The sequence below is a fragment of the Trichomycterus rosablanca genome, chromosome 1 (genome assembly GCF_030014385.1).
Source record: "Trichomycterus rosablanca isolate fTriRos1 chromosome 1, fTriRos1.hap1, whole genome shotgun sequence".
Classification (NCBI taxonomy): Eukaryota; Metazoa; Chordata; class Actinopteri; order Siluriformes; family Trichomycteridae; genus Trichomycterus; species Trichomycterus rosablanca.
The window spans coordinates 31803141-31825865 of record NC_085988.1 but is presented as its reverse complement, the minus strand read 5'-3'; the positions used below and the strand labels follow the sequence as shown (position 1 = coordinate 31825865).

Genomic DNA, 22725 nt, shown 5'->3' with positions numbered 1-22725 from the left:
GACACTGACATGGTGGTGGTGTGTTAATGTGTGTTGTGCTGGTATGAGTGGATCAGACACAGCAGCGCTGCTGGAGTTTTTAAACACCTCACTGTCACTGCTGGATTGAGAATAGTCCACCAACCAAAAATATATCCAGACAGTGCCACGTAGGCAGCGTCCTGTGACCACTGACGAAGGTCTAGAAGATGACCAACTCAAACAGCAGCAATAGATGAGCGATCGTCTCTGACTTTACATCTACATGGTGGACCAACTAGGTAGGAGTGTCTAATAGAGTGGACAGTGAGTGGACACAGTATTTAAAAACTCCAGCAGCGCTGCTGTGTCTGATCCACTCATAGCAGCACAACACACACTAACACACCACCACCATGTCAGTTTCACTGCAGTGCTGAGAATGATCCACCACCTAAATAATACCTGCTCTGTGGTGGTCCTGTGGGAGTCCTGACCATTGATGAACAGGGTGAAAGCAGGCTAAAAAGGTATGTAGAGAAATAGATGGGCTACAGTCAGTAATTGTAGAACTTCAAAGTGCTTCTATATGGTAAGTGGAGCTGATAAAATGGACAGTGAGCGTAGAAACAAGGAGGTGGTTTTACTGTTATGGCTGATCAGTGCATACGCCATAAGTCACCATTAGCTTGTTGGACATCCCATTTCAAAAACATATGAGCTCTCTACATAGACAGCATTTGATATCATCCTTGCATGCTCCCAAGAAGAAAACTGTTCGAATTCTTAGATGCCTTAAAAATGCTGCCTAGTAAGGTACCTTAAATTTGAACGGTATTTTGACTGAATAATGAGCGAGCATCCGATGCTTCCTTAGCAATGAAGGCAATCCCAGCATTCAGTGCGGCACACCTTTTCTCTCACAAAAAAAATTGCAAATATGGCGGACGAATGTGGAGCAACGAACGGAGTTCTTTTTTTAATTTAATCATTAATTTTTTATATTTTTGTTTATGCATTTTCTTTCCTTTTTCTGCCGACTTTTTAGCACATCTAATATCCCGATTGCATCATGCTTCCTCTCCACTCCCCCCTTCTGGCACATTGGCAGCAGCCGTATGCATTTTTTTTTCACCCACACTGGCTAGTTCATATATGAAAATAAGCCTTGTGTATGGAGAGACACACCCTGATCCGCACTCTTTCCCCGCCTCTGTGTAGGCACCATCAATCAGCCAGCAGAGGTCATAGGAGGGAGATGTTAGTTGACAAGCTAGTGTGTTGTGCCACCTCATCCCATTGGTTTGAATGGCATGAGCCTAACTGTGTTAGCTAAGTAAGCGAAAACTGATGGAATCGCTGTCTAAGTAGTGTGTTCGAATAACCTGACTTATAAGTCAATGACTTACTAGAATCCTCTCTACTTAGGCCGCCTATGTAGGTAGTAAGACAGCAAGGCATTAAGATAGAGTGACCTCTACAGTGGGGAAAATAAGTATTTGATCCCCTTACAAAGACTTGAACAGTCTATAATTTTTATGGAAGGTTTATTTTAACAGAGAGAGACAGAATATCATCAAAAAATTCAGAAAAAAAACATTAAATAAAAGTTATAATTTAATTTGTTTTTAATTAAGGGAAATAAGTATTTGACGCCCACAGACCGGTTATGTGCCCATGAGACACACAAATTAGTCCTGTCCCTGTATAAAAGACTCCTGTCACAGAATCAGTTTCTTCCATTCAAATCTCTCGACCACCATGGGCAAGACCAAAGAGCTATCAAAGGACATCAGGGACAAGATTGTAGACCTGCACAAGGCTGGAATGGGCTACAAGACCATCAGCAAGAAGCTTGGTGAGAAAGAGACCACTGTTGGTGCGATAATTCGAAAATGGAAGAAATACAAGATCACAGTCAATCACCCTCACTCTGGAGCTCCATGCAAGATCTCACCTGGTGGGGTAAGAATGATTCTGAGAAAGGTGAGGTCAGCCCAGAATTACACGGGAGGAGCTTGTCAATGATCTCAAGGGAGCTGGGAGCAGAGAAATGCTGGATATGACTCCAAGAACACCATCCCCACCGGGCATTTCTCTGCCTCCAAACACGGCGAGTGGAGTTGATGCCAAAGAGCTCAATTTTGGTCTCATCTGACCATATCACATTCTCCCAAGCTTTCTCCGAATCATTCAGGTGTTCATTGGCAAACTTCAGACGGGCCTGTACATGAGCCTTCTTGAGCAGAGGGACTTTGCGGGCACTGCAGGATCTCAATCCATTACAGCGAAGTGTGTTACTAATGGTTTTCTTGGTGACTGTGCTCCCAGCTCCCTTGAGATCATTGACAAGCTCCTCCCGTGTAATTCTGGACTGACCTCACCTTTCTCAGAATCATTCTTACCCCACCAGGTGAGATCTTGCATGGAGCTCCAGAGTGAGGGTGATTGACTATGATCTTGTATTTCTTCCATTTTCGAATGATCGCACCAACAGTGGTCTCTTTCTCACCAAGCTTCTTGCTGATGGTCTTGTAGCCCATTCCAGCCTTGTGCAGGTCTACAATCTTGTCCCTGACGTCCTTTGATAGCTCTTTGGTCTTGCCCATGGTGGTCGAGAGATTTGAATGGAAGAAACTGATTCTGTGACAGGAGTCTTTTATACAGGGACAGGACTAATTTGTGTGCCTCATGGGCACATAACCGGTCTGTGGGGGTCAGAATTCTTGCTGGTTGGTAGGGGATCAAATACTTATTTCCCTTAATTAAAAACAAATTAATTTATAACTTTTATTTAATGTTTTTTTTCTGGATTTTTTTGTTGATATTCTGTCTCTCTCTGTTAAAATAAACCTTCCATAAAAATTATAGACTGTTCAAGTCTTTGTAAGGGGGTAAACTTACAAAATCAGCAGGGGATCAAATACTTATTTTCCCCAATGTATGTGATCTTTTCAGTTATATAGAAGGCTTCTCACAAGGGAATTTGTGACTAGTCAGTCAAAAGAGCATTTGTACCCCAGCATGACTGTGCCCCTGTGCATAAAGGAAGATTCATGAAGGCGTGGTTGGGTTTGACTTATGAAGAACTTGACAGGCCTACACATAGCCCTGATCTCAGTCCCATCAAACACCTTAGAGTGAACTAGAACTGAGATTGTGAGCCAGGCCCTCTCATCCAACATCAGTGTCTGACCTCACAAATGCTCGACTGGATGAATGAGCGAAAAATTCCCAGCCTTCTCAAAAGAGTGAAAGCTGTTATAGCTGCAAATGGGGGAGCAACTCCCCATTAATACTTTGGGTTTAGAATGGGAGTGGTCATAAAAGCTTCGGTTGTTGTAATGTGTAGGTGTCTCAATAATTTTGTGAAGAGCTGGTGTATTCTTGCTGTGGAAATTTCCTTTCTTCTATAAGAGGACTTCAGGGACTGGTACATCCTTAACATGTATACTTACCCTAAATTACAAAATTAATGATGCAATAAGGGGTGGTAGCAACACTTGAACTTTTGCCACCTTTTAATAGACCGTGGAAAAAGACTTCAAATCTAAAAATAGTAAAAACTAGATACACTTTGGACCTAAAGCATTCTTTAAGGCTTTAATAAGTCAGCTGATTTCCAGACCACAGGCTAAAAGACAAAGGAGGATCAATATGTCAAGGTGGAATTAATTACAAAGTATTCAGAGCATTTAGAAGAAAAAAGAGGCACAAGATATTCATGGAGGCATTCTGTGAGGTCCTGCAGCTATCATCACTCACAAGAAATTTATGCATGCAAGACTAAGACAAAGCATGGTGACATGGACTCCATCCAGAACAGCACAGAATTATGATTGAATTCTGATTGGTTCATATCAAGGAAAGACTAAGGTCACAATCCCAATGAAGCAGATGTTTCTCAGTTTTCGTGTCTGCATATGGGGCAGCATGTTTTTTTCTGACGTCCCAAAAACATGCTGAAGGTGTGTGTTGCCCTGTGATAGACTGGTACCTTGTTTAGGCTGCCAAACCCATTGCAGGCCTGACCTGACCATTTAGTTCTGCATATAAAAACAACTATGAGGGATCTTCAAAAAGTTTCCGCACTTTTATATTTTGGTTGGAAGCGGTGAGGGTGGGAGGAGTAGTAACTGGTCGTGTCTGAGACTGAGAGAGAGCTTATAGTCTGGATTAAGCGCTATCTCACTCACTCTCACCCACTTTCTTAACCGCTTATCCAATCAGGTGGGGGGCTGGAGCCTATCCCAGCCTTTCAATGGGTGCAAGGCACACGGTAAAAATGCCAGTCCATCACAGGGCAGACACACACACACACCCATTCACCTATAGTGCAATTTAGTGTTTTTAATTAACCTGACTGCATGTTTTTGGACTGTGGGAGGAAACTGGAGCTCCCGGAGGAAACCCACGCAGACACAGGGAGAACATGCAAACTCTCCCTGTTTGGGGATCGAACCAAAAATGCTCAACCAAAAACATTTTTTGCTGATGTATGATGCTGGGAAAAATGCATCAGAAGGTGACTATGTAGAAAAGTGATGTCATTTGTTTTTGAAATTCTTAATAAATAGAGTTAAAAAAGTGTGCAAGCTTTTTGAAGAACCCTCGTAGATTTCAGACGTAGTAGATTACAGCTATTTACACTACCATTAAAAAACAGAACAGAAAAAAAAGCTAAAATAAATTTCTGTCTGAACATTAAGTGATTCATATTTGCTGTTTATACAAAGATCACAAACTGGACACTGTTATTTGCTGTCTAAACGTCTTTCTTTCCAGAAAAAAGGGTCATTAATGCCAGTGGTCCCCAACCGGTACAGGTCCGTGGGTCATTTATTACTGGGCCGCACAGAAAAAATAAATAATTAGAAATTGCTAAAAGAGCAATTAAATTTCCAAAACCTTCAGACGTTAAGGTCTCCAATCACCACTAGGTGGGAGCAGCGTCTCGTTGCAGCGAAAAAAAGCTTGAGATTCACACTGATTTTCCGTGGAATTATATCTTATATGAAACCTGTCCGTGGTGCAAAAAAGATTGGGGATCGCTGATTTATACTCTTTTGGGCTCCCAGTCACAAAATGCTATGCCATTGTTAATCTCATTCAAAATCTATGATGGTAGAGTGAACACATTTATTTTTGACCATTTGGAAAGCTTAAACATGGACATTTATTGGATTATTGCCTCCCAGTTTGACATTATGTAAACTCTGATCTGATAACACTTTAATACAGTATATCCTATAAGTATCAGCTTTTAATTTCAATTTCAACTTTAAACGCATTTTGTCAATGATGCAAATGATGACCAGGGACAGTTGTATGAAAAAAGTAACTTGTTCTTTGACAAATCTTGCTCTGACAAATCCTGACTTAGACTTAATTGCTGGTGTCCTTTACATGCCCTGCCATATATAAAGCTGCATGTGTTGATATAAGGAGCTAAAGCTGTTATTTGGCTGACATTTATAAAGCATTTCTAATGAATGCTCGTAATTGGTTTGGCAAAGATAAAAAAAAACAGCATTGTTTGAGTGCATCTGAGAAGTTTGTGAATTAATTTACCAAAAAACAAGTGAAGAAATAAACAAACATCAGTCTTTGTACGTTTATTTAATGGTGCAGAAAAACAAAAGGCTAATTTAAAGCTGACAATAAAGCGCGGCTGCCTCGTGCACGCATCTCACGTATCTAATTCAATTTTGCAACCCACAAAGCAATTAATTGTTGTCAACACAAACATTATCTGTTGGCCTCCAGAGCAAAGATGTGCATGCAGCAAGGGGCTAATGGCTGCCCGTCTGCAAGAATGCTCACGACTGCAAATGAGCTCAGAAAAGGCGCAATCTTTCCTTTATTTTCTTTTTCCCCCTGTTTTCCATCAGATTTGCTTTTACTGCTGTTGATGGAGCAGAAATAAATTATTGGGATGTCTTGGTTGATGACATAATGACTTGCTGCTGAGCAGTTTCATTCTATGTTAAGACCACTATTTTTCTTTTAACTTCTGATGTGACCAAAAATCAATTTTTGTGTGGAGGAACGAGGATGAAAGAGCAGAGAAAGTATAGTGGCTGTAGTGCTCAAGTTAGCAATCGATGCAGGCCGAATAAAGAGGGCCATTAAAGCCCATTATTTCTATAAAGGCAGACATGAGCAGGAATATGGGGACTGATTTCCCCACTGCTCTTTTTAACCATGGCCCACGGTTAAATGAATGTTCCTACAGTGACATGTTCATCCACAAGCTGCAGTAAATGCTATGGCACTCAGTGTTGGAGGTTATGCAGCACTAAGTAATGGATTACTGTAGTCTAAACTTGTTTCCCTCTACCTAAGCAGCATAATTAATCACAGTTCCATGTTTTTAAATGACATTTAGCAAGTGAAGTTTAGCTATTTAAGTTACGCCTGTGCCTTTAAGCGGTAAACAACATATTAATTCAATATTATACACTCATGAGCACTTTATTAGGAACACCTATCTAGTATATACATTCATTGATTATTTTATAAGCTATGCTACTCATACAGATAATTTGTGAGTATACATTTCCCATCTGTTGCTCTGTGCAATTTGTCACCCCTCTGTAACCTATTTAGCAATCAAAAGGGACCCCGTAGGACCCCCATAGACCGGATGTTTTTGGCTGGTGAAACAGTGTCAGTGCTGCATTGACACTAACAATGTAATGGCATTGCAAACATAGTGGTGTGATTGTATCAGACACAGTGGCTGTTGACTTCTCTTGTATTTTTCCTATCATCAGTCTGAGAGCACAAATCTTGTCTGGACCACTTGTGTGGGGCTATTTGTGATTTAGTTTAATTTTTCCACTGGTGATCATCAAATCTGTACTAACAAGAATGTCTAAGGTGTTTGCTATGGCTCTGTATCTTATTTAAGTTTTGTTTAGTAATTTTGAAAACATGTTCACTATAAGAGCATGCGCTAGAATACACTTTGTACACTTTTACTATATCGACCATTTAAAATAAACATGGATTAATCAGTGTGGTGTGAAGAAATTCCAGTGACCTACAGGAAGTCCTAAGCTTAACTTCATTAAACACCTTTAGGGTGAATTGGATCGCCAATTGTGAGCCAGGCCTTCTCAGAATTTGTCTGACATCACAAATGCATATTCGACTAAATTCTACACACACTTCAAAGTCTTGAGAAAAAGCACACAGCTCACAGCTATAACAGGCTCCACTCTTTCCTAAAATTGTGTCTATTCAGCCAAAATAGTACTTGTAAGGTCAGGCACTAATGTTTGATGTTAGATGAGACCCTTACATTTGTTGAGTGGGGTTGAGCTTACAGCTCTTTGCATGCCACTATAGTTTTGCCCTGTTATTAGAGATATATCTGATATATCTGATATTCCTGAACGTGTGTATGTTTAAGGGGGTTGGCTTCAGAGAAAGCAGTAAATGTCTTTGGATTTGTAGTTTAGTTTAGTACAAACCTTATTTAAAAACAAAAGTTGAGACATTTTGTAAAATGCAGCAAATTTTGTGGATCTCTTGTAGCTGACTGAAGTCCAAGTCCATAAGTCCATAAAGTCCATAAAATTTTGTTTAGGCTGTTCTACTTTGACTTTTGTAAATATGAATGAATTTTTGATTTGATGCACATTTTCTGTTGGAAGCAAAAGTTTAATTTAATGCAAAAAGTTTGAACTGTGGCAAAACAAGAGAAAAAGTTTATCGGATATTAAAGTTACAGCAGTTGGAAACATTCCACAATAAGCAGATGAACTGGTAACAGGAAAGGGTGTCATGACTAGGTAACCATCAAAAAGGATCCATCAAGTCTTTGTAAGCAAAGATGGTTTGTGCCGCATGTTGTGACACATTCACTTCATCACTAGTTACACCACTGTATACAATGTTTATAAAATATATGTATTTGTTTCATTCTGATATTTGTATACAGTTTTGCAACAGTGCAGATGTTCATAAAAGATAAATTATGAAAATGTCAATCCCTGATAACTATTATTAGCTTGCACTTTTTTCTCCAAGCTAAGCCAGTATAGCCAGAAAGACTCCCTATAAATCTGCTGTTGCCAAGTTCACACAGACATTACAATATTATGCAACAGTTTGGACACTAATGGTTCAATTCCATAATTTCTTGATTTTCTAAGTAAAAACAAGTTAATACATGATGGACATAGAATTATTTCTGCACATTTGGTATATTTGATAAAATGTGACGTGCCAACAGTTATGAGTTATGACAATTAGTATGATCATTAGTATGTTAGCATATCTTTTTAGCCTGTTTTCACCCTGTTGTTCACTGGTCAGGACCCCCACATGACCACCACAGAGTAGGTATTATTTAGGTGGTGGATGATTCTAAGCACTGCAGTGACAATGACATGGTGGTGGTGTGTTAGTGTGTGTTGTGCTGGTATGAGTGGATCAGACACAGCAGCGCTGCTGGAGTTTATTTTTAATACCGTGTCCACTCACTGTCCACTCTATTAGACACTCCCACCTACTTGTAGATGTAAAGTCAGAGACTATGGCTTATCTATTGCTGCTGTTTGAGTTGGTCACCTTCTAGACCTTCATCAGTGGTCACAGGACGCTGCCCACGAGGCGCTGTTGGCTGGATATTTTTGGTTGGTGGACTATTCTCAGTCCAACAGTGACAGTGAGGTTTTAAAAGCGCTGCTGTGACTGATCCACTCATACCAGCACAACACACACTAACACACCACCACCATGTCAGTGTCACTGCAGTGCTGAGAATGACCCACCACCCAAATAATACCTGCTCTGTAGTGGTCCTGGGAGAGTCCTGACCATTGAAGAACAGCATGAAAGGGGACTAACAAAGCATGTAGAGAAACAGATGGACTACAGTCAGTAATTATAGAACTACAAAGTGCTTCTATATGGTAAGGAGCTGATAAAATGGACAGTGAGTGTAGAAACAAGGAGGTGGTTTTAATCTTATGGCTGATCGGTGTATATATTAATAACTAGAGGTGTCCAAACTTTTGCATAAGACTGTAATGCTACAGATGGACAACGGACAAGGAAAAAAGAAAAAAAAAACAGGCTAAAATAGCTTATTTTACTTCTCTATATTAAAAATTGCGTTTGCTTTCAAGCGATTCTGCAGCAAAGTGATCAGAACATGTACATGCTCCATCCTCTTTTTATATCCATGTTCTCAGAAAAAGTCGAGTTGTCCAAGAAAACAGAAGCCTAACAGAACAATGAAGAAATCTAAAGACAAATTTGATTCCATTTACATCAGCATCGTTCAGACCTTATACCTTATGATGTTAGTCTCTGATTGGTGACAAAAGCTGCCTTGATTGCAATCAAGCCCATTGTCAAGCCCATCTGCAGTGACTGAACAAAAATGGCAGAAATTTCTAATATAGTTCCAAGAAAAACAGCCTTCACCAGTACTAAGGCAGGAGAGAGATGTAAGGATTCTAGAGTCTGCTGTTGTTAAGGAGCATGACCCATTGATGAATCTCCGTCATCTCCATAGTCTCGAGGGTCCTGTGGGCCTCGCCGCTGAGCCGGTAGTCTATAGGAGAAAGAGGGGAAAAGGCATTAATAAGTGAAAATCATATAGTTGAGATTATAAAAGTGTCTTTTTGGTGTCAGAATGCTCAGTCATAAGGCTGGCTCAGAAAATCTGAAACTACTCATCATTAACAGTGTCTACTAGTGGAGATGTGGCTCTACCGCTCATACCACAGCATGAATAGATCATTAAAGCTATGATGTAAACCACACCTGGGCATCGTACAGCCCCCGGGCCACTTTCGGCCCGTTGGGTTTCTCTGACCGGCCTGCATGAGGTCAGTGGTAAGTACTAATATGACAAAAGTAAGTGTACATCACACATGCAATACAACAGCATTGTTTTTATTTTGAAGAGTTTTTCCAGTTTACCTAAATTTGTACGTTTGAGCATGTGTGCGAGTGCATCCAGCTTCACCAAAACATGTTGGCGAATAGAACTGCGAGTGAGTATTTAAAAAAAAAAGAGCATTTTCTCCCTATTTTCCTCCCGATTGAGCGCACTAAATTTTGTCTTCCGCTGCTGAGAGATACCAGATTGCATCCGAGGAGAGCATGTTGCTGCACACGCCCCTTTCGACATGTGCACAGCCCTCCTCTTCTCGCCCACGAACTCTGCACAGGTGTCTCTTCCGCCAATCACAGTACTTACACAGCGTATGAAGGCCCACCCACCCACATATAGTCCGGCCCCCACCCTGCAGATATGGTGGCCAATTAGTATCTACTGCAGGCACTGCCAATTATGCTCGCTAGATGGCGCCCAGCCGACCGGAGGCAATGCCGAGTTTCGAACTGAGGAGTTCAGAATCTCAAAATATTCAACTTTTAAACAAGACATGGACGTCTAAGTATTTATTATTTAAGTCAGATGTAAAGTCGTGTATTTAGTTTGTGGTGACCAGATTGTTGTGTTTAAGGATTATAATTAAAATTGCCATTACGGTACCAAACACACAGAGAAACACAAGAACTTATACTGATCAGCCTTAACATTAAAACCACCTCCTGGTTTCTACACTCACTGTCCATTTTATCAGCTCCACTTACCATATAGAAGCACTTTGTAGTTCTACAATTACTGAATGTAGTCCATCTGTTTCTCTACATACTTTTTTAGCCTGCTCTTATCCTGTTCTTCAATGATCAGGACCCCCACAGGACCACCACAGAGCAGGTATTATTTAGGTGGTGGATCATTCTCAGCACTGCATTGACACTGACATGGTGGTGTGTTAGTGTGTGTTGTGCTGGTATGAGTGGATCAGACACAGCAGCGCTGCTGGAGTTTTTTTTTTAATACCGTGTCCACTCACTGTCCACTCTATTAGACACTCCTACCTTGGTCTACCTTGTAGATGTAAAGTCAGAGACGATCGCTCATCTATTGCTGCTGTTTGAGTTGGTCATCTTCTAGACCTTCATCAGTGGTCACAGGACGCTGCCCATGGGGCGCTGTTGGCTGGATATTTTTGGTTGGTGGACTATTCTAGCAGTGACAGTGAGGTTTTAAAAACTCCATCAGCGCTGCTGTGTCTTATCTACTCATACCAGCACAACACACACTAACACACCACCACCATGTCATTGTCACTGCAGAGCTGAGAACGATCCACCACCCAAATAATACTTACTCTGTAGTGGTCCTGGGAGAGTCCTGACCATTGAACAACAGCATGAAAGGGGGCTAAAAAAGCATGCAGAGAAACAGATGTACTACAGTCAGTAATTGTAGAACTACAAAGTGCTTCTATATGGTAAGTGGAGCTGGTAAAATGGACAGTGAGAGTAGAAACAAGGAGGTGGTTTTAATGTTATGGCTGATCTGTGTATACGTCACATCTAAACTGCAAAAGCAAAAAAGATTTATTTAAATAAAGTTTTACACATTCAGGACGGGAGCAGTATCCAACAAGAACAATGAACAGAAAAAAGACTAATTAGACTGCAAACAAAATATAAATACCACTTTGTGTAAAGTTTAAAACCTGCACATTTTAAAAAACAGGTTTTTAAATTTAAAACCTACACATTTTAAAAACCAGGTTTTTAAGTTTAAAACCTGCACATTTTAAAAACCAGGTTTTTAAGTTTAAAACCTGCACATTTTAAAAACCAGGTTTTTAAGTTTAAAACCTGCACATTTTAAAAACCAGGTTTTTAAGTTTAAAACCTGCACATTTTAAAAACCAGGTTTTTACATTTAAAACCTACACATTTTAAAAACCAGGTTTTTAAGTTTAAAACCTGCACATTTTAAAAACCAGGTTTTTAAATTTAAAACCTACACATTTTAAAAACCAGGTTTTTAAATTTAAAACCTACACATTTTAAAAACCAGGTTTTTACATTTAAAACCTACACATTTTAAAAACCAGGTTTTTTAATTTAAAACCTGCACATTTTAAAAACCAGGTTTTTAAATTTAAAACCTGCACATTTTAAAAACCAGGTTTTTAAATTTAAAACCTGCACATTTTAAAAACCAGGTTTTTAAATTTAAAACCTGCACATTTTAAAAACCAGGTTTTTAAGTTTAAAACCTGCACATTTTAAAAACCAGGTTTTTAAATTTAAAACCTGCACATTTTAAAAACCAGGTTTTTAAATTTAAAACCTACACATTTTAAAAACCAGGTTTTTAAATTTAAAACCTACACATTTTAAAAACCAGGTTTTTAAATTTAAAACCTGCACATTTTAAAAACCAGGTTTTTAAATTTAAAACCTGCACATTTTAAAAACCAGGTTTTTAAGTTTAAAACCTGCACATTTTAAAAACCAGGTTTTTAAATTTAAAACCTGCACATTTTAAAAACCAGGTTTTTAAATTTAAAACCTACACATTTTAAAAACCAGGTTTTTAAATTTAAAACCTGCACATTTTAAAAACCAGGTTTTTAAGTTTAAAACCTGCACATTTTAAAAACCAGGTTTTTAAGTTTAAAACCTGCACATTTTAAAAACCAGGTTTTTAAATTTAAAACCTACACATTTTAAAAACCAGGTTTTTAAGTTTAAAACCTGCACATTTTAAAAACCAGGTTTTTAAGTTTAAAACCTGCACATTTTAAAAACCAGGTTTTTAAGTTTAAAACCTGCACATTTTGTTCACACCTGTTTTCATAAAAATTGATTAAATAGTGAAATAATGTTGATGTTTTTACTCTGCTTCTCTGTACAATTTACTGCCTTTTTACAAAGATAACATTAATACTGAGCAGAATTAAGATCAGCCTATTGGTCCGGCCCATTACAACCGGCCCAGTTTCTTATGTGGCTTCTTACAAAATTTAATTGCCCACCACTGGTGTAAACCATCACTAAGTACGTTGCTGATACTATCAATCCACTGGGCATTACTAATTTATATGGCAGAGAGAATTTAGACATTCTTTTTAATGACTGAATTTAGGCTTTTTAGTCCCATCACTTCATAAAAAAAACAGTATGGGGAAGGGAAAAACATCATAATTTGATGAGTTTGGTGTAGAAGAAGTCCTGACCTCAACCACACTGAAAGGCCGATTACCAGGCCTTTTTGTCCAACATCACACTTGTACCTCACAAGTGTAAATGGGCTAAATTTTCACTGACACATTTCAAAACTTGAATGTAAAATGAGAGAGGGGGGTCAGCGGATGCTGAGGCGAATAGTGCGCAAAGGTCTGCAGAGTCAATCGCTACAGAGCTCCAAACTTCATGTGGCCTTCAGATCAAGAACAGTGTGTAGAGAGCTTCGTGGAATGGGTTTTCGTGGCGAGCAGCTGCATTCAAGCCTTACATCCCCAAGCGCAATGCAAAGCGTTAGATGCAGTGGTGTAAAGCACGCTGCCACTGGACTCTAGAGCAGTGGAGACGTGTTCTCTGGGGTGACGAATCACGCTTCTCCATGTGGCAATCGGATAGACGAGTCTGGGTTTGGCGGTTGCCAGGAGAACGGTACTTGTCTGACTGCATTGTGTCAAGTGTAAAGTTTGGTGGAGGGGGGATTATGGTGTGAGGTTGTTTTTCAGGAGTTGGTCTCGGCCCCTTAGTTCCAGTGAAAGGAACTCTTAATGCTTCAACATACCAAGAGATTTTAGACAATTTTATGCCCCCAACTTTGTGGGAACAGTTTGGGGATGACCCCTTCCTGTTCCAACATGACTGCGCACTAGTGCACAATACAAGGTCCATAAAGACATGGATGAGCGAGTTTGGTGTGGAAGAACTTGACTGGCCTGCCTGAGTCCTGACCTCAACCCGATAGAACACCTTTGGGATGAATTAGAGCAGAGACTGCGAGCCAAGCCTTCTCATCCAACATCAGTGTCTGACCTCACAAATGCGCTTCTGGAAGAATGGCCAAAAATTCCCATAAACACACTCCTAAACCTTGTGGAAAGCCTTCCCAAAAGAGTCGAAGCTGTTATAGCTGCAAAGGGTGGGCCGACACCATATTAAACCCTATGGATTAAGAATGAGGCGTCACTCAAGTTCATATGAATGTGAAAGCAGACGAGCGAATACTTTTGGCAATATAGTGTATATATTAAAGTGTAGGATCTGTTAAACTGAGCCTCATCCTACACCTTAATGTGTCAGAAGTGACACCATGGTATCAGTGCTATCTTTGGCTGATAGTGATACTGTACTTGAGTGCTAGTACTGCCACCAATATCAGCTGCTGCAAAAAATTACACATTGTGGTTTGTGTCTGCACTGACTCCCAATTCAGTCAGCATTCACACGTTGTATACAAGTGAGAAGAGTGCTTCCAGTGACAGCATTGTTTTATTCCCGTGAGAACAAACCAAGGTAACTTCAGGGACCCCGTATAGTGTATCTTTTGTAGAAAACCTCCCGTATCACCTTAACCTTCCACCTGTTAATACACCCATTCTGTTCGGTGTCCCTGTATTTCTGTCTTTGAAGCTCCTCCGTTCAGCAATAAGTAATATGGTAAAAGCGTCTGGCTGGATATCAAAGGCTCTAAATTTCTCTTATCCACTGTCTACCAGATTCCTTTTAACAGGAAATCATCTGCGATTCATTACTCATCTTTAATGTAATAGTCTTTTAAGACACACGGAATGATTCTTCCCTGCACAGAAATTACAATTACAGTCAATCATCTCTTTCCTCTCCACCCTTTGACTTTGCCTAGATGCTAATTACAGTATATGGAATTACATCTTATTGGACTTGACATAAATCCTGGGGTCAGATTTTCCACATATATGATTCTAGGCCATTTTTCCACAAGTAAAACCCCTACACAGAAGAGCCTCATTCTTCAGACTGAATTTATAACCAGAATGAAATGAATAACTTATGTACCCTCCTTTGAGAGCAAAAGACATTGAGCCTCTCTCAGGATCTTTATGCCCAGAGACAATTAGAAACGGGAAGCTGTTGTAAAAGGATGGATGCCTGGTTTCCATATTTAGAACACAGTTTTAACTTTGAAATATTCAAAGAGACATTTCAGTGATTGACCAGAGCCATCTTCTATCATGCATGACTTCTTCATGCACACTGAAATATGACGTGAATTAATGATGAGGGATAGTCATTCCTTTCTCATCCAGATGGCTAAGTGACTTTCTAAATGGCTGCTTTCAATGAAACTAACCAGTTAGAATGCAGAGTCGGGGTAATGAGGCATGACGGATAGTTCTAGTAGGCATGCTGATTGGAGATGGAAGGTCATGGGAGGTAGCAGCTTCTCTAATTTACCTTATTTCTAACCATGACATGAAAGGGAAATGTCTTGTCAGAATGTGTTACAAAAGAAATTGCTGGGCCTGCCAAATAAGAAGTCTTCAACATCATGACATGATTTTATTTTTGACATGACTCCTCCCTGTTCACTTCCTCCCATCATCCTCAGTAAACACAAGCAATATCTATCTATCTATCTATCTATCTATCTATCTATCTATCTATCTATCTATCTATCTATCTATCTATCTATCTATCTATCTATCTATCTATCTATCTATCCATCCATCCATCCATCCATCCATCCATCCATCCATCCATCCATCCATCCATCCAGCCAGCCAGCCAGCCAGCCAGCCAGCCAGCCAGCCAGCCAGCCAGCCAGCCAGCCAACTATCTATCCATCCATCCATCTATCCAGCCATCCATCCATCCATCTAGCCAACTATCTATCCATCCATCCATCTATCTATCTAGCCGACTATCTATCCATCCATCCATCTATCTAGCCGACTATCCATCCATCCATCCATCCAGCCAACTATCTATCCATCCATCCATCCATCCATCCATCCATCTATCTAGCCAACTATCTATCCATCCATCCATCTATCTAGCCGACTATCTATCCATCCATACATCCATCTATCTAGCCGACTATCCATCCATCCATCCATCTATCTATCTAGCCAACTATCTATCCATCCATCCATCTATCTATCTAGCCGACTATCTATCCATCCATCCATCTATCCAACCATCCATCCATCCATCCATCCAACTATCTATCCATCCATCCATCTATCAATCCATCCATCCATCCATCCGACCATCCATCCATCCATCCATCCATCCATCCATCTATCTATCTAGCCAACTATCTATCCATCCATCCATCTATCTATCTAGCCGACTATCTATCCATCCATCCATCTATCCAACCATCCATCCATCTATCTATCTATCTAGCCAACTATCCATCCATCCATCCATCCATCCATCCATCTATCTAGCCAACTATCTATCCATCCATCCATCTATCCATCCATCCATCCATCTATCCATCCATCCATCCATCCGACCATCCATCCATCCATCTATCTATCCAACTATCCATCCAACTATCCATCCATCCATCTATCTATCCATCCATCTATCTATCTATCCAACTATCCATCCAACTATCCATCCATCCATCTATCTAGTTTGCAATACAATATTGAGCAAAATAATGATTATGAACTTTTTATTCATTACTATGCAGTCCTTCTGTCCTATTCCACTCAATTCTCCAAGCAAACACAACCCACCCTATGTAATCTGAGTGTTCATGTAAACGTGTGTGCACTGCCAGAATAAATGTGTACAAGTCTTAATACCTTCAAACCTGCTATGTTCTGCCTAAGTCAATAATTCCTGTTTGCTTTCTCCAACAGCAGCTATGGGATAGCAACTGGTGCTATGAGTAAGGCTGGATCAGGACCCTCTAGCAATCATAGCAGTACATTGCAGTGCAACAAATCTCTGATGATACTGTGGACCTGGTGAGGGCACATGTCTGATGGTTTCTTGGAGACAAATTCCTACACTAGCTCCCATTTTTAATGTTCTCGTCATCTGTCTTTGCTGCAGCTTAATGGAGAAGAACCTGAATTTTCTGTGATATTAATCAGTTTTCCAAACAGCTCTGAGAGAGAGAGATTACTAGAAGGAATGAGATGTGTTGGTGACTCATTAATACGCAATGTCAATTTACAATTTCTACAGTGGTACAGTCACATGAACATTTATTTATTAGGATTTTAACGTCATGTTTTACACTCTTTGGTTACATTTATGACAGAACAGGTAATTACTGGTTACACAAGATTCATCAGTTCAAAACAATTTTGCATCTCCAATTCACCTCACTTGCATGTCTTTGGACTATGGGAGGAAACCGGAGCTCCCGGAGGAAACCCACACAGACACGGGGAGAACATGCAAACGCCACACAGAAAGGACCCGGACCGCCCCACCTGGGAATCGAACCCAGAACCTTCCTGCTGTGAGGCAACAGTGCTACCCACCGAGCCACCGTGCCACCCAGTCACATGAACAACATGACAGAGAGTGTGTCTACGTGAAAGGAATTAGTGGATTTGACAATTTCAACCACACTTATTACTAACAGGCGCACAAAATCAAACATACATACAACATACAAATGTTAGCCTAGAATTGGCCTACTGAGTGCTGCAGCACATAAAACTTCTATATACACGGTTACAAGGCAAGGCAAGTTTATTTGTATAGCACCTTTCATACACAGTGGCAATTCAAAGTGCTTTACATAAGGAAAAAAACCTCAGAACCTCAGAAAGACTTCTTGCAAACATTTAGTTACAATTAAGACAATATGAAATTAAAACAAGAAAGATAAGCAATTAAGAACATGAAAACTAAAAGAAAATATAGTAAAATATACCCTACAATTTAAAGAATATGAAATTAAAACAAGAGAGATAAGCAATTAAGAACATGAAAACTAAAAGAAAATATAGTAAAATATACCCTACAATTTAAAGAATATGAAATTAAAACAAGAGAGATAAGCAATTAAGAACGTGAAAACTAAAAGAAAATATAGTAAAATATACCCTACAATTTAAAGAATATGAAATTAAAACAAGAGAGATAAGCAATTAAGAACGTGAAAACTAAAAGAAAATATAGTAAAATAAACCCTACAATTTTATGAATATGAAATTAAAACAAGAGAGATAAGCAATTAAGAACGTGAAAACTAAAATAAAATATAGTAAAATATACCCTACAATTTAAAGAATATGAAATTAAAACAAGAGAGATAAGCAATTAAGAACGTGAAAACTAAAAGAAAATATAGTAAAATAAACCCTACAATTTTATGAATATGAAATTAAAACAAGAGAGATAAGCAATTAAGAACGTGAAAACTAAAATAAAATATAGTAAAATATACCCTACAATTTAGGAAATATGAAATTAAAACAAGAGAGATAAGCAATTAAGAACATGAAAACTAAAAGAAAATATAGTAAAATATACCCTACAATTTAAAGAATATGAAATTAAAGCACTTACTACCAAGTTCAAAACTGCCTCTTAAAGAAAGAGCAGAACACGAAGTTGTCATCATCACTTTAATACGTCAGGTTTTATTAGTGACTGGTCAATGAAAAAAGTCATCATGTGCAATGCCAAATAGCAGCTTAAAGGGTCTCTGGAGCAGTGGGAACATTCTGTCATTATTTTGTTAGTTTTATTTATTTAGGATTGTACCAGGATAGGGATAGTGCAGATGAAAAATTATTATATGCAAACAATTATATGCTAAAACAAACATAAAATGATTTTTGAGGACATATACACATAATTTCATCCATTTATCCAAGACTCATCTGACAACCAAACGGCTGGACATTCCATGATGTCTTAACAATCGTGATTCAGTTATACCAGATGTTGTTTATTATTTATTTATTAGGATTTTAATGCCATGTTTTACACACTTTGGTTACATTCATGACAGGACAGGTAATTACTGATTTCACAAGATTCATCCGTTCAAGTTTAATGTCACAGTCATGGACAATTTTGTATCTCCAATTCTTCACTTGCATGTCTTTGGAAACCAGAGTTCTCTGAGGAAACCCATGCAGACACGGGGAGAACATGCAAACTCCACACAGAAAGGACCCGGACCGCCACACCTGGGGATCAAACCCAGGACCTTTTTGCTGTGAGGCGACAGTGCTACCCACTGAGCCACCGTGCTGCCCAAAAGAGCTGGTGTCTTTGAGCAGATCAAAACCATTGTCACAGCATTCGTGTAAACACTTTTTATAAACCGACTGTGTTCAAGCCTAATGAGCTGATTTGCATATTATGTTAAATACAACAATCATATTTTAATCTGAGTGGAGACACAATTGGCTGCATATACAGTGTATCACAAAAGTGAGTACACCCCTCACATTTCTGCAGATATTTAAGTATATCTTTTCATGGGACAACACTGACAAAATGACACTTTGACACAATGAAAAGTAGTCTGTGTGCAGCTTATATAACAGTGTAAATTTATTCTTCCCTCAAAATAACTCAATATACAGCCATTAATGTCTAAACCACTGGCAACAAAAGTGAGTACACCCCTTAGTGAAAGTTCCTGAAGTGTCAATATTTTGTGTGGCCACCATTATTTCCCAGAACTGCCTTAACTCTCCTGGGCATGGAGTTTACCAGAGCTTCACAGGTTGCCACTGGAATGCTTTTCCACTCCTCCATGACGACATCACGGAGCTGGCGGATATTCGAGACTTTGCGCTCCTCCACCTTCCGCTTGAGGATGCCCCAAAGATGTTCTATTGGGTTTAGGTCTGGAGACATGCTTGGCCAGTCCATCACCTTTACCCTCAGCCTCTTCAATAAAGCAGTGGTCGTCTTAGAGGTGTGTTTGGGGTCATTATCATGCTGGAACACTGCCCTGCGACCCAGTTTCCGGAGGGAGGGGATCATGCTCTGCTTCAGTATTTCACAGTACATATTGGAGTTCATGTGTCCCTCAATGAAATGTAACTCCCCAACACCTGCTGCACTCATGCAGCCCCAGACCATGGCATTCCCACCACCATGCTTGACTGTAGGCATGACACACTTATCTTTGTACTCCTCACCTGATTGCCGCCACACATGCTTGAGACCATCTGAACCAAACAAATTAATCTTGGTCTCATCAGACCATAGGACATGGTTCCAGTAATCCATGTCCTTTGTTGACATGTCTTCAGCAAACCGTTTGCGGGCTTTCTTGTGTAGAGACTTCAGAAGAGGCTTCCTTCTGGGGTGACAGCCATGCAGACCAATTTGATGTAGTGTGCAGCGTATGGTCTGAGCACTGACAGGCTGACCCCCCACCTTTTCAATCTCTTCAGCAATGCTGACAGCACTCCTGTGCCTGTCTTTCAAAGACAGCAGTTGGATGTGACGCTGAGCACGTGCACTCAGCTTCTTTGGACGACCAACGCGAGGTCTGTTCTGAGTGGACCCTGCTCTTTTAAAACGCTGGATGATCTTGGCCACTGTGCTGCAGCTCAGTTTCAGGGTGTTGGCAATCTTCTTGTAGCCTTGGCCATCTTCATGTAGCGCAACAATTCGTCTTTTAAGATCCTCAGAGAGTTCTTTGCCATGAGGTGCCATGTGGGAACTTTCAGTGACCAGTATGAGAGAGTGTGAGAGCTGTACTACTAAATTGAACACACCTGCTCCCTATGCACACCTGAGACTTAGTAACACTAACAAGTCACATGACATTTTGGAGGAAAAATGACAAGCAGTGCTCAATTTGGACATTTAGGGGTGTAGTCTCTTAGGGGTGTACTCACTTTTGTTGCCGGTGGTTTAGACATTAATGGCTGTATATTGAGTTATTTTGAGGGAAGAATAAATTTACACTGTTATATAAGCTGCACACAGACTACTTTTCATTGTGTCAAAGTGTCATTTTGTCAGTGTTGTCCCATGAAAAGATATACTTAAATATCTGCAGAAATGTGAGGGGTGTACTCACTTTTGTGATACACTGTATACATCTGTCATTTTAAATGTCTTTGGCAGAACCAAGATGCATAAAACAACCATGACACATTTCATTAAAGCATTTCATGTTTTATCACCGATTTATCCTGGTTAGGGTTGTAGTGGGTCTGGTATCCCTGGAATCACTGCACTGAGTATAATGCAGTAACACACGCTGGACAGTACAGCAATTCTTCTTGCCCACCATTCGCCCAGCCTCACTGGCAATTTTATGGCTGAATGGAAGTCCCTGTGGTCATCTTTCAAAAATAGAAAGGATTTTAGAAGAGTGAAGGCTTTTCTAACAGCAAAGGGAGGACCAACTCTGTGTGACTGGTTTTGGATGAGATGCCTAACAAGCACATATGGATGTGAGGTTCAGATGTTAGCCAATATCTAAAAAATATATGATATAAAATGTTGGCTGTACCACCCTGAAGACTAAGATAAAGTGGGAAGGACAGAATGCAGCATAGCACTGATCCAGACTGACCCAGAGTTCTTAACTGGAGCAGCTTCTCAAGGCATAGTGGATAAGTTGACAAATCGGAACAATTGTTGAGCTGTGCTGGACATAATTGCTATTGCCTTTCACGGCTGTCTTTCTCTGACGGGTACTGCTCGACTAACTTTTTTTTTTTCTCTAGCAGGCCTTTACTGGAGGTCTGTAATTTATATTTCATCTAATGTGGTTTAGCAGCACAGAGCGTTCCCTAGACTCTACTCCTGATTCTGCTGCTGGGAAAATCAGTCAATGAAAAAGGAAAGGACAATGAAGCAAGAGAAAAGTACAACGCCAAATGAAGAACAAAATGCAAAGGAAGTAGTTTGTGGTGAAAAAAAGGGATTCAGCAACACTGGAGTAAATAATAAAGCAGAGCAAACGCCAATAACTGAATGCAGTTATCTGCTATAAGGGAACGCGAGGAACAGAAGATAAGATTTGACTTCCAAGTAGTTTTGAGTTTAGGACTCAACCTGTTGAATAATTCACCGCACAAACTGTTCTTGGAGTGCAGCCGGCTTTTACTCTGGTCCATTACAAAGTTCAGTGCCAACTCTGAGAGCACTATATAATAGCAACCCTAAAGATACACTGTAACATAAATATAAAGATATCCAATATATAGTTGTTACATAGAGTTATTATGGGGGATCGTCTTTCTTAGCCTGAACACATTACTAATATTCAGTGTATCTCTGCCCAATCTCTCTGCAGCCAGACCGGCTCTAATGATTGAAATTTCATCCTTTTATGCTTTCATGCTGCAGCCTTTGAGTCTGTGAAAGTGACAGATTAATAAAACCAAGCATGCAGGTTTCCTGCGAGTACAGCTACATGCCACAGCGTGAAGAGGCTGATATCACACAGTGCCTCTCATCCTAATGACATGATTCCCTCTGCGCCCCCTCATTCAAAACCAGCCAAAATCAGCTCCATGCAAACACACAAAAAGAGGAGATAAAGGAGGAAACAAAAAGGAAAAAAAATTGCAATGATTTTAACAATACAGTGGTACCTTGAAACTCGACATCAATTGGTTCTGAGAGTGGCGTTGAGTTTCAAGGTTTTTTTTTTCTTCATAAGAATGTATGTAAAACCTGTTAATGCGTTCCATGGTCCTGTGGAACTGCATATATTTTAGGCTAATGTAAAACAATGGGGCTGTTTTTGTGACACACTGAAAATAACACAAATATAATATAAGAACACTGAAATACATAAAAACCTGCACTTTACCTTTACTTCTTTATTGTTTTCTTACACTTCTAAATGTGGAGATGCTTGATCTTGGAATACCGAATTCCTTAGTTCAGTAAGGGCGCATTGAAAATAGCTTTTACGCTGGCTGCGCCGTTATTTTCTATGGAGTGTGGAGGAGCACAAAA

General features: G+C 39.7%; 1 protein-coding gene across 1 annotated transcript in view; it reads right to left on the bottom strand.

Moving 5' to 3' along the window:
• Positions 1-8763: 8763 nt before the first annotated feature.
• The window catches only part of trim44 (tripartite motif containing 44), a 102029-nt gene continuing 88067 nt past the window's right edge, over positions 8764-22725 (bottom strand). The window contains exon 6 of the mRNA XM_062991414.1: positions 8764-9529. Coding sequence (XP_062847484.1) covers positions 9448-9529 — 82 coding nt within the window. The 3' untranslated portion in view covers positions 8764-9447. The remainder of the gene's footprint in view (positions 9530-22725) is intronic.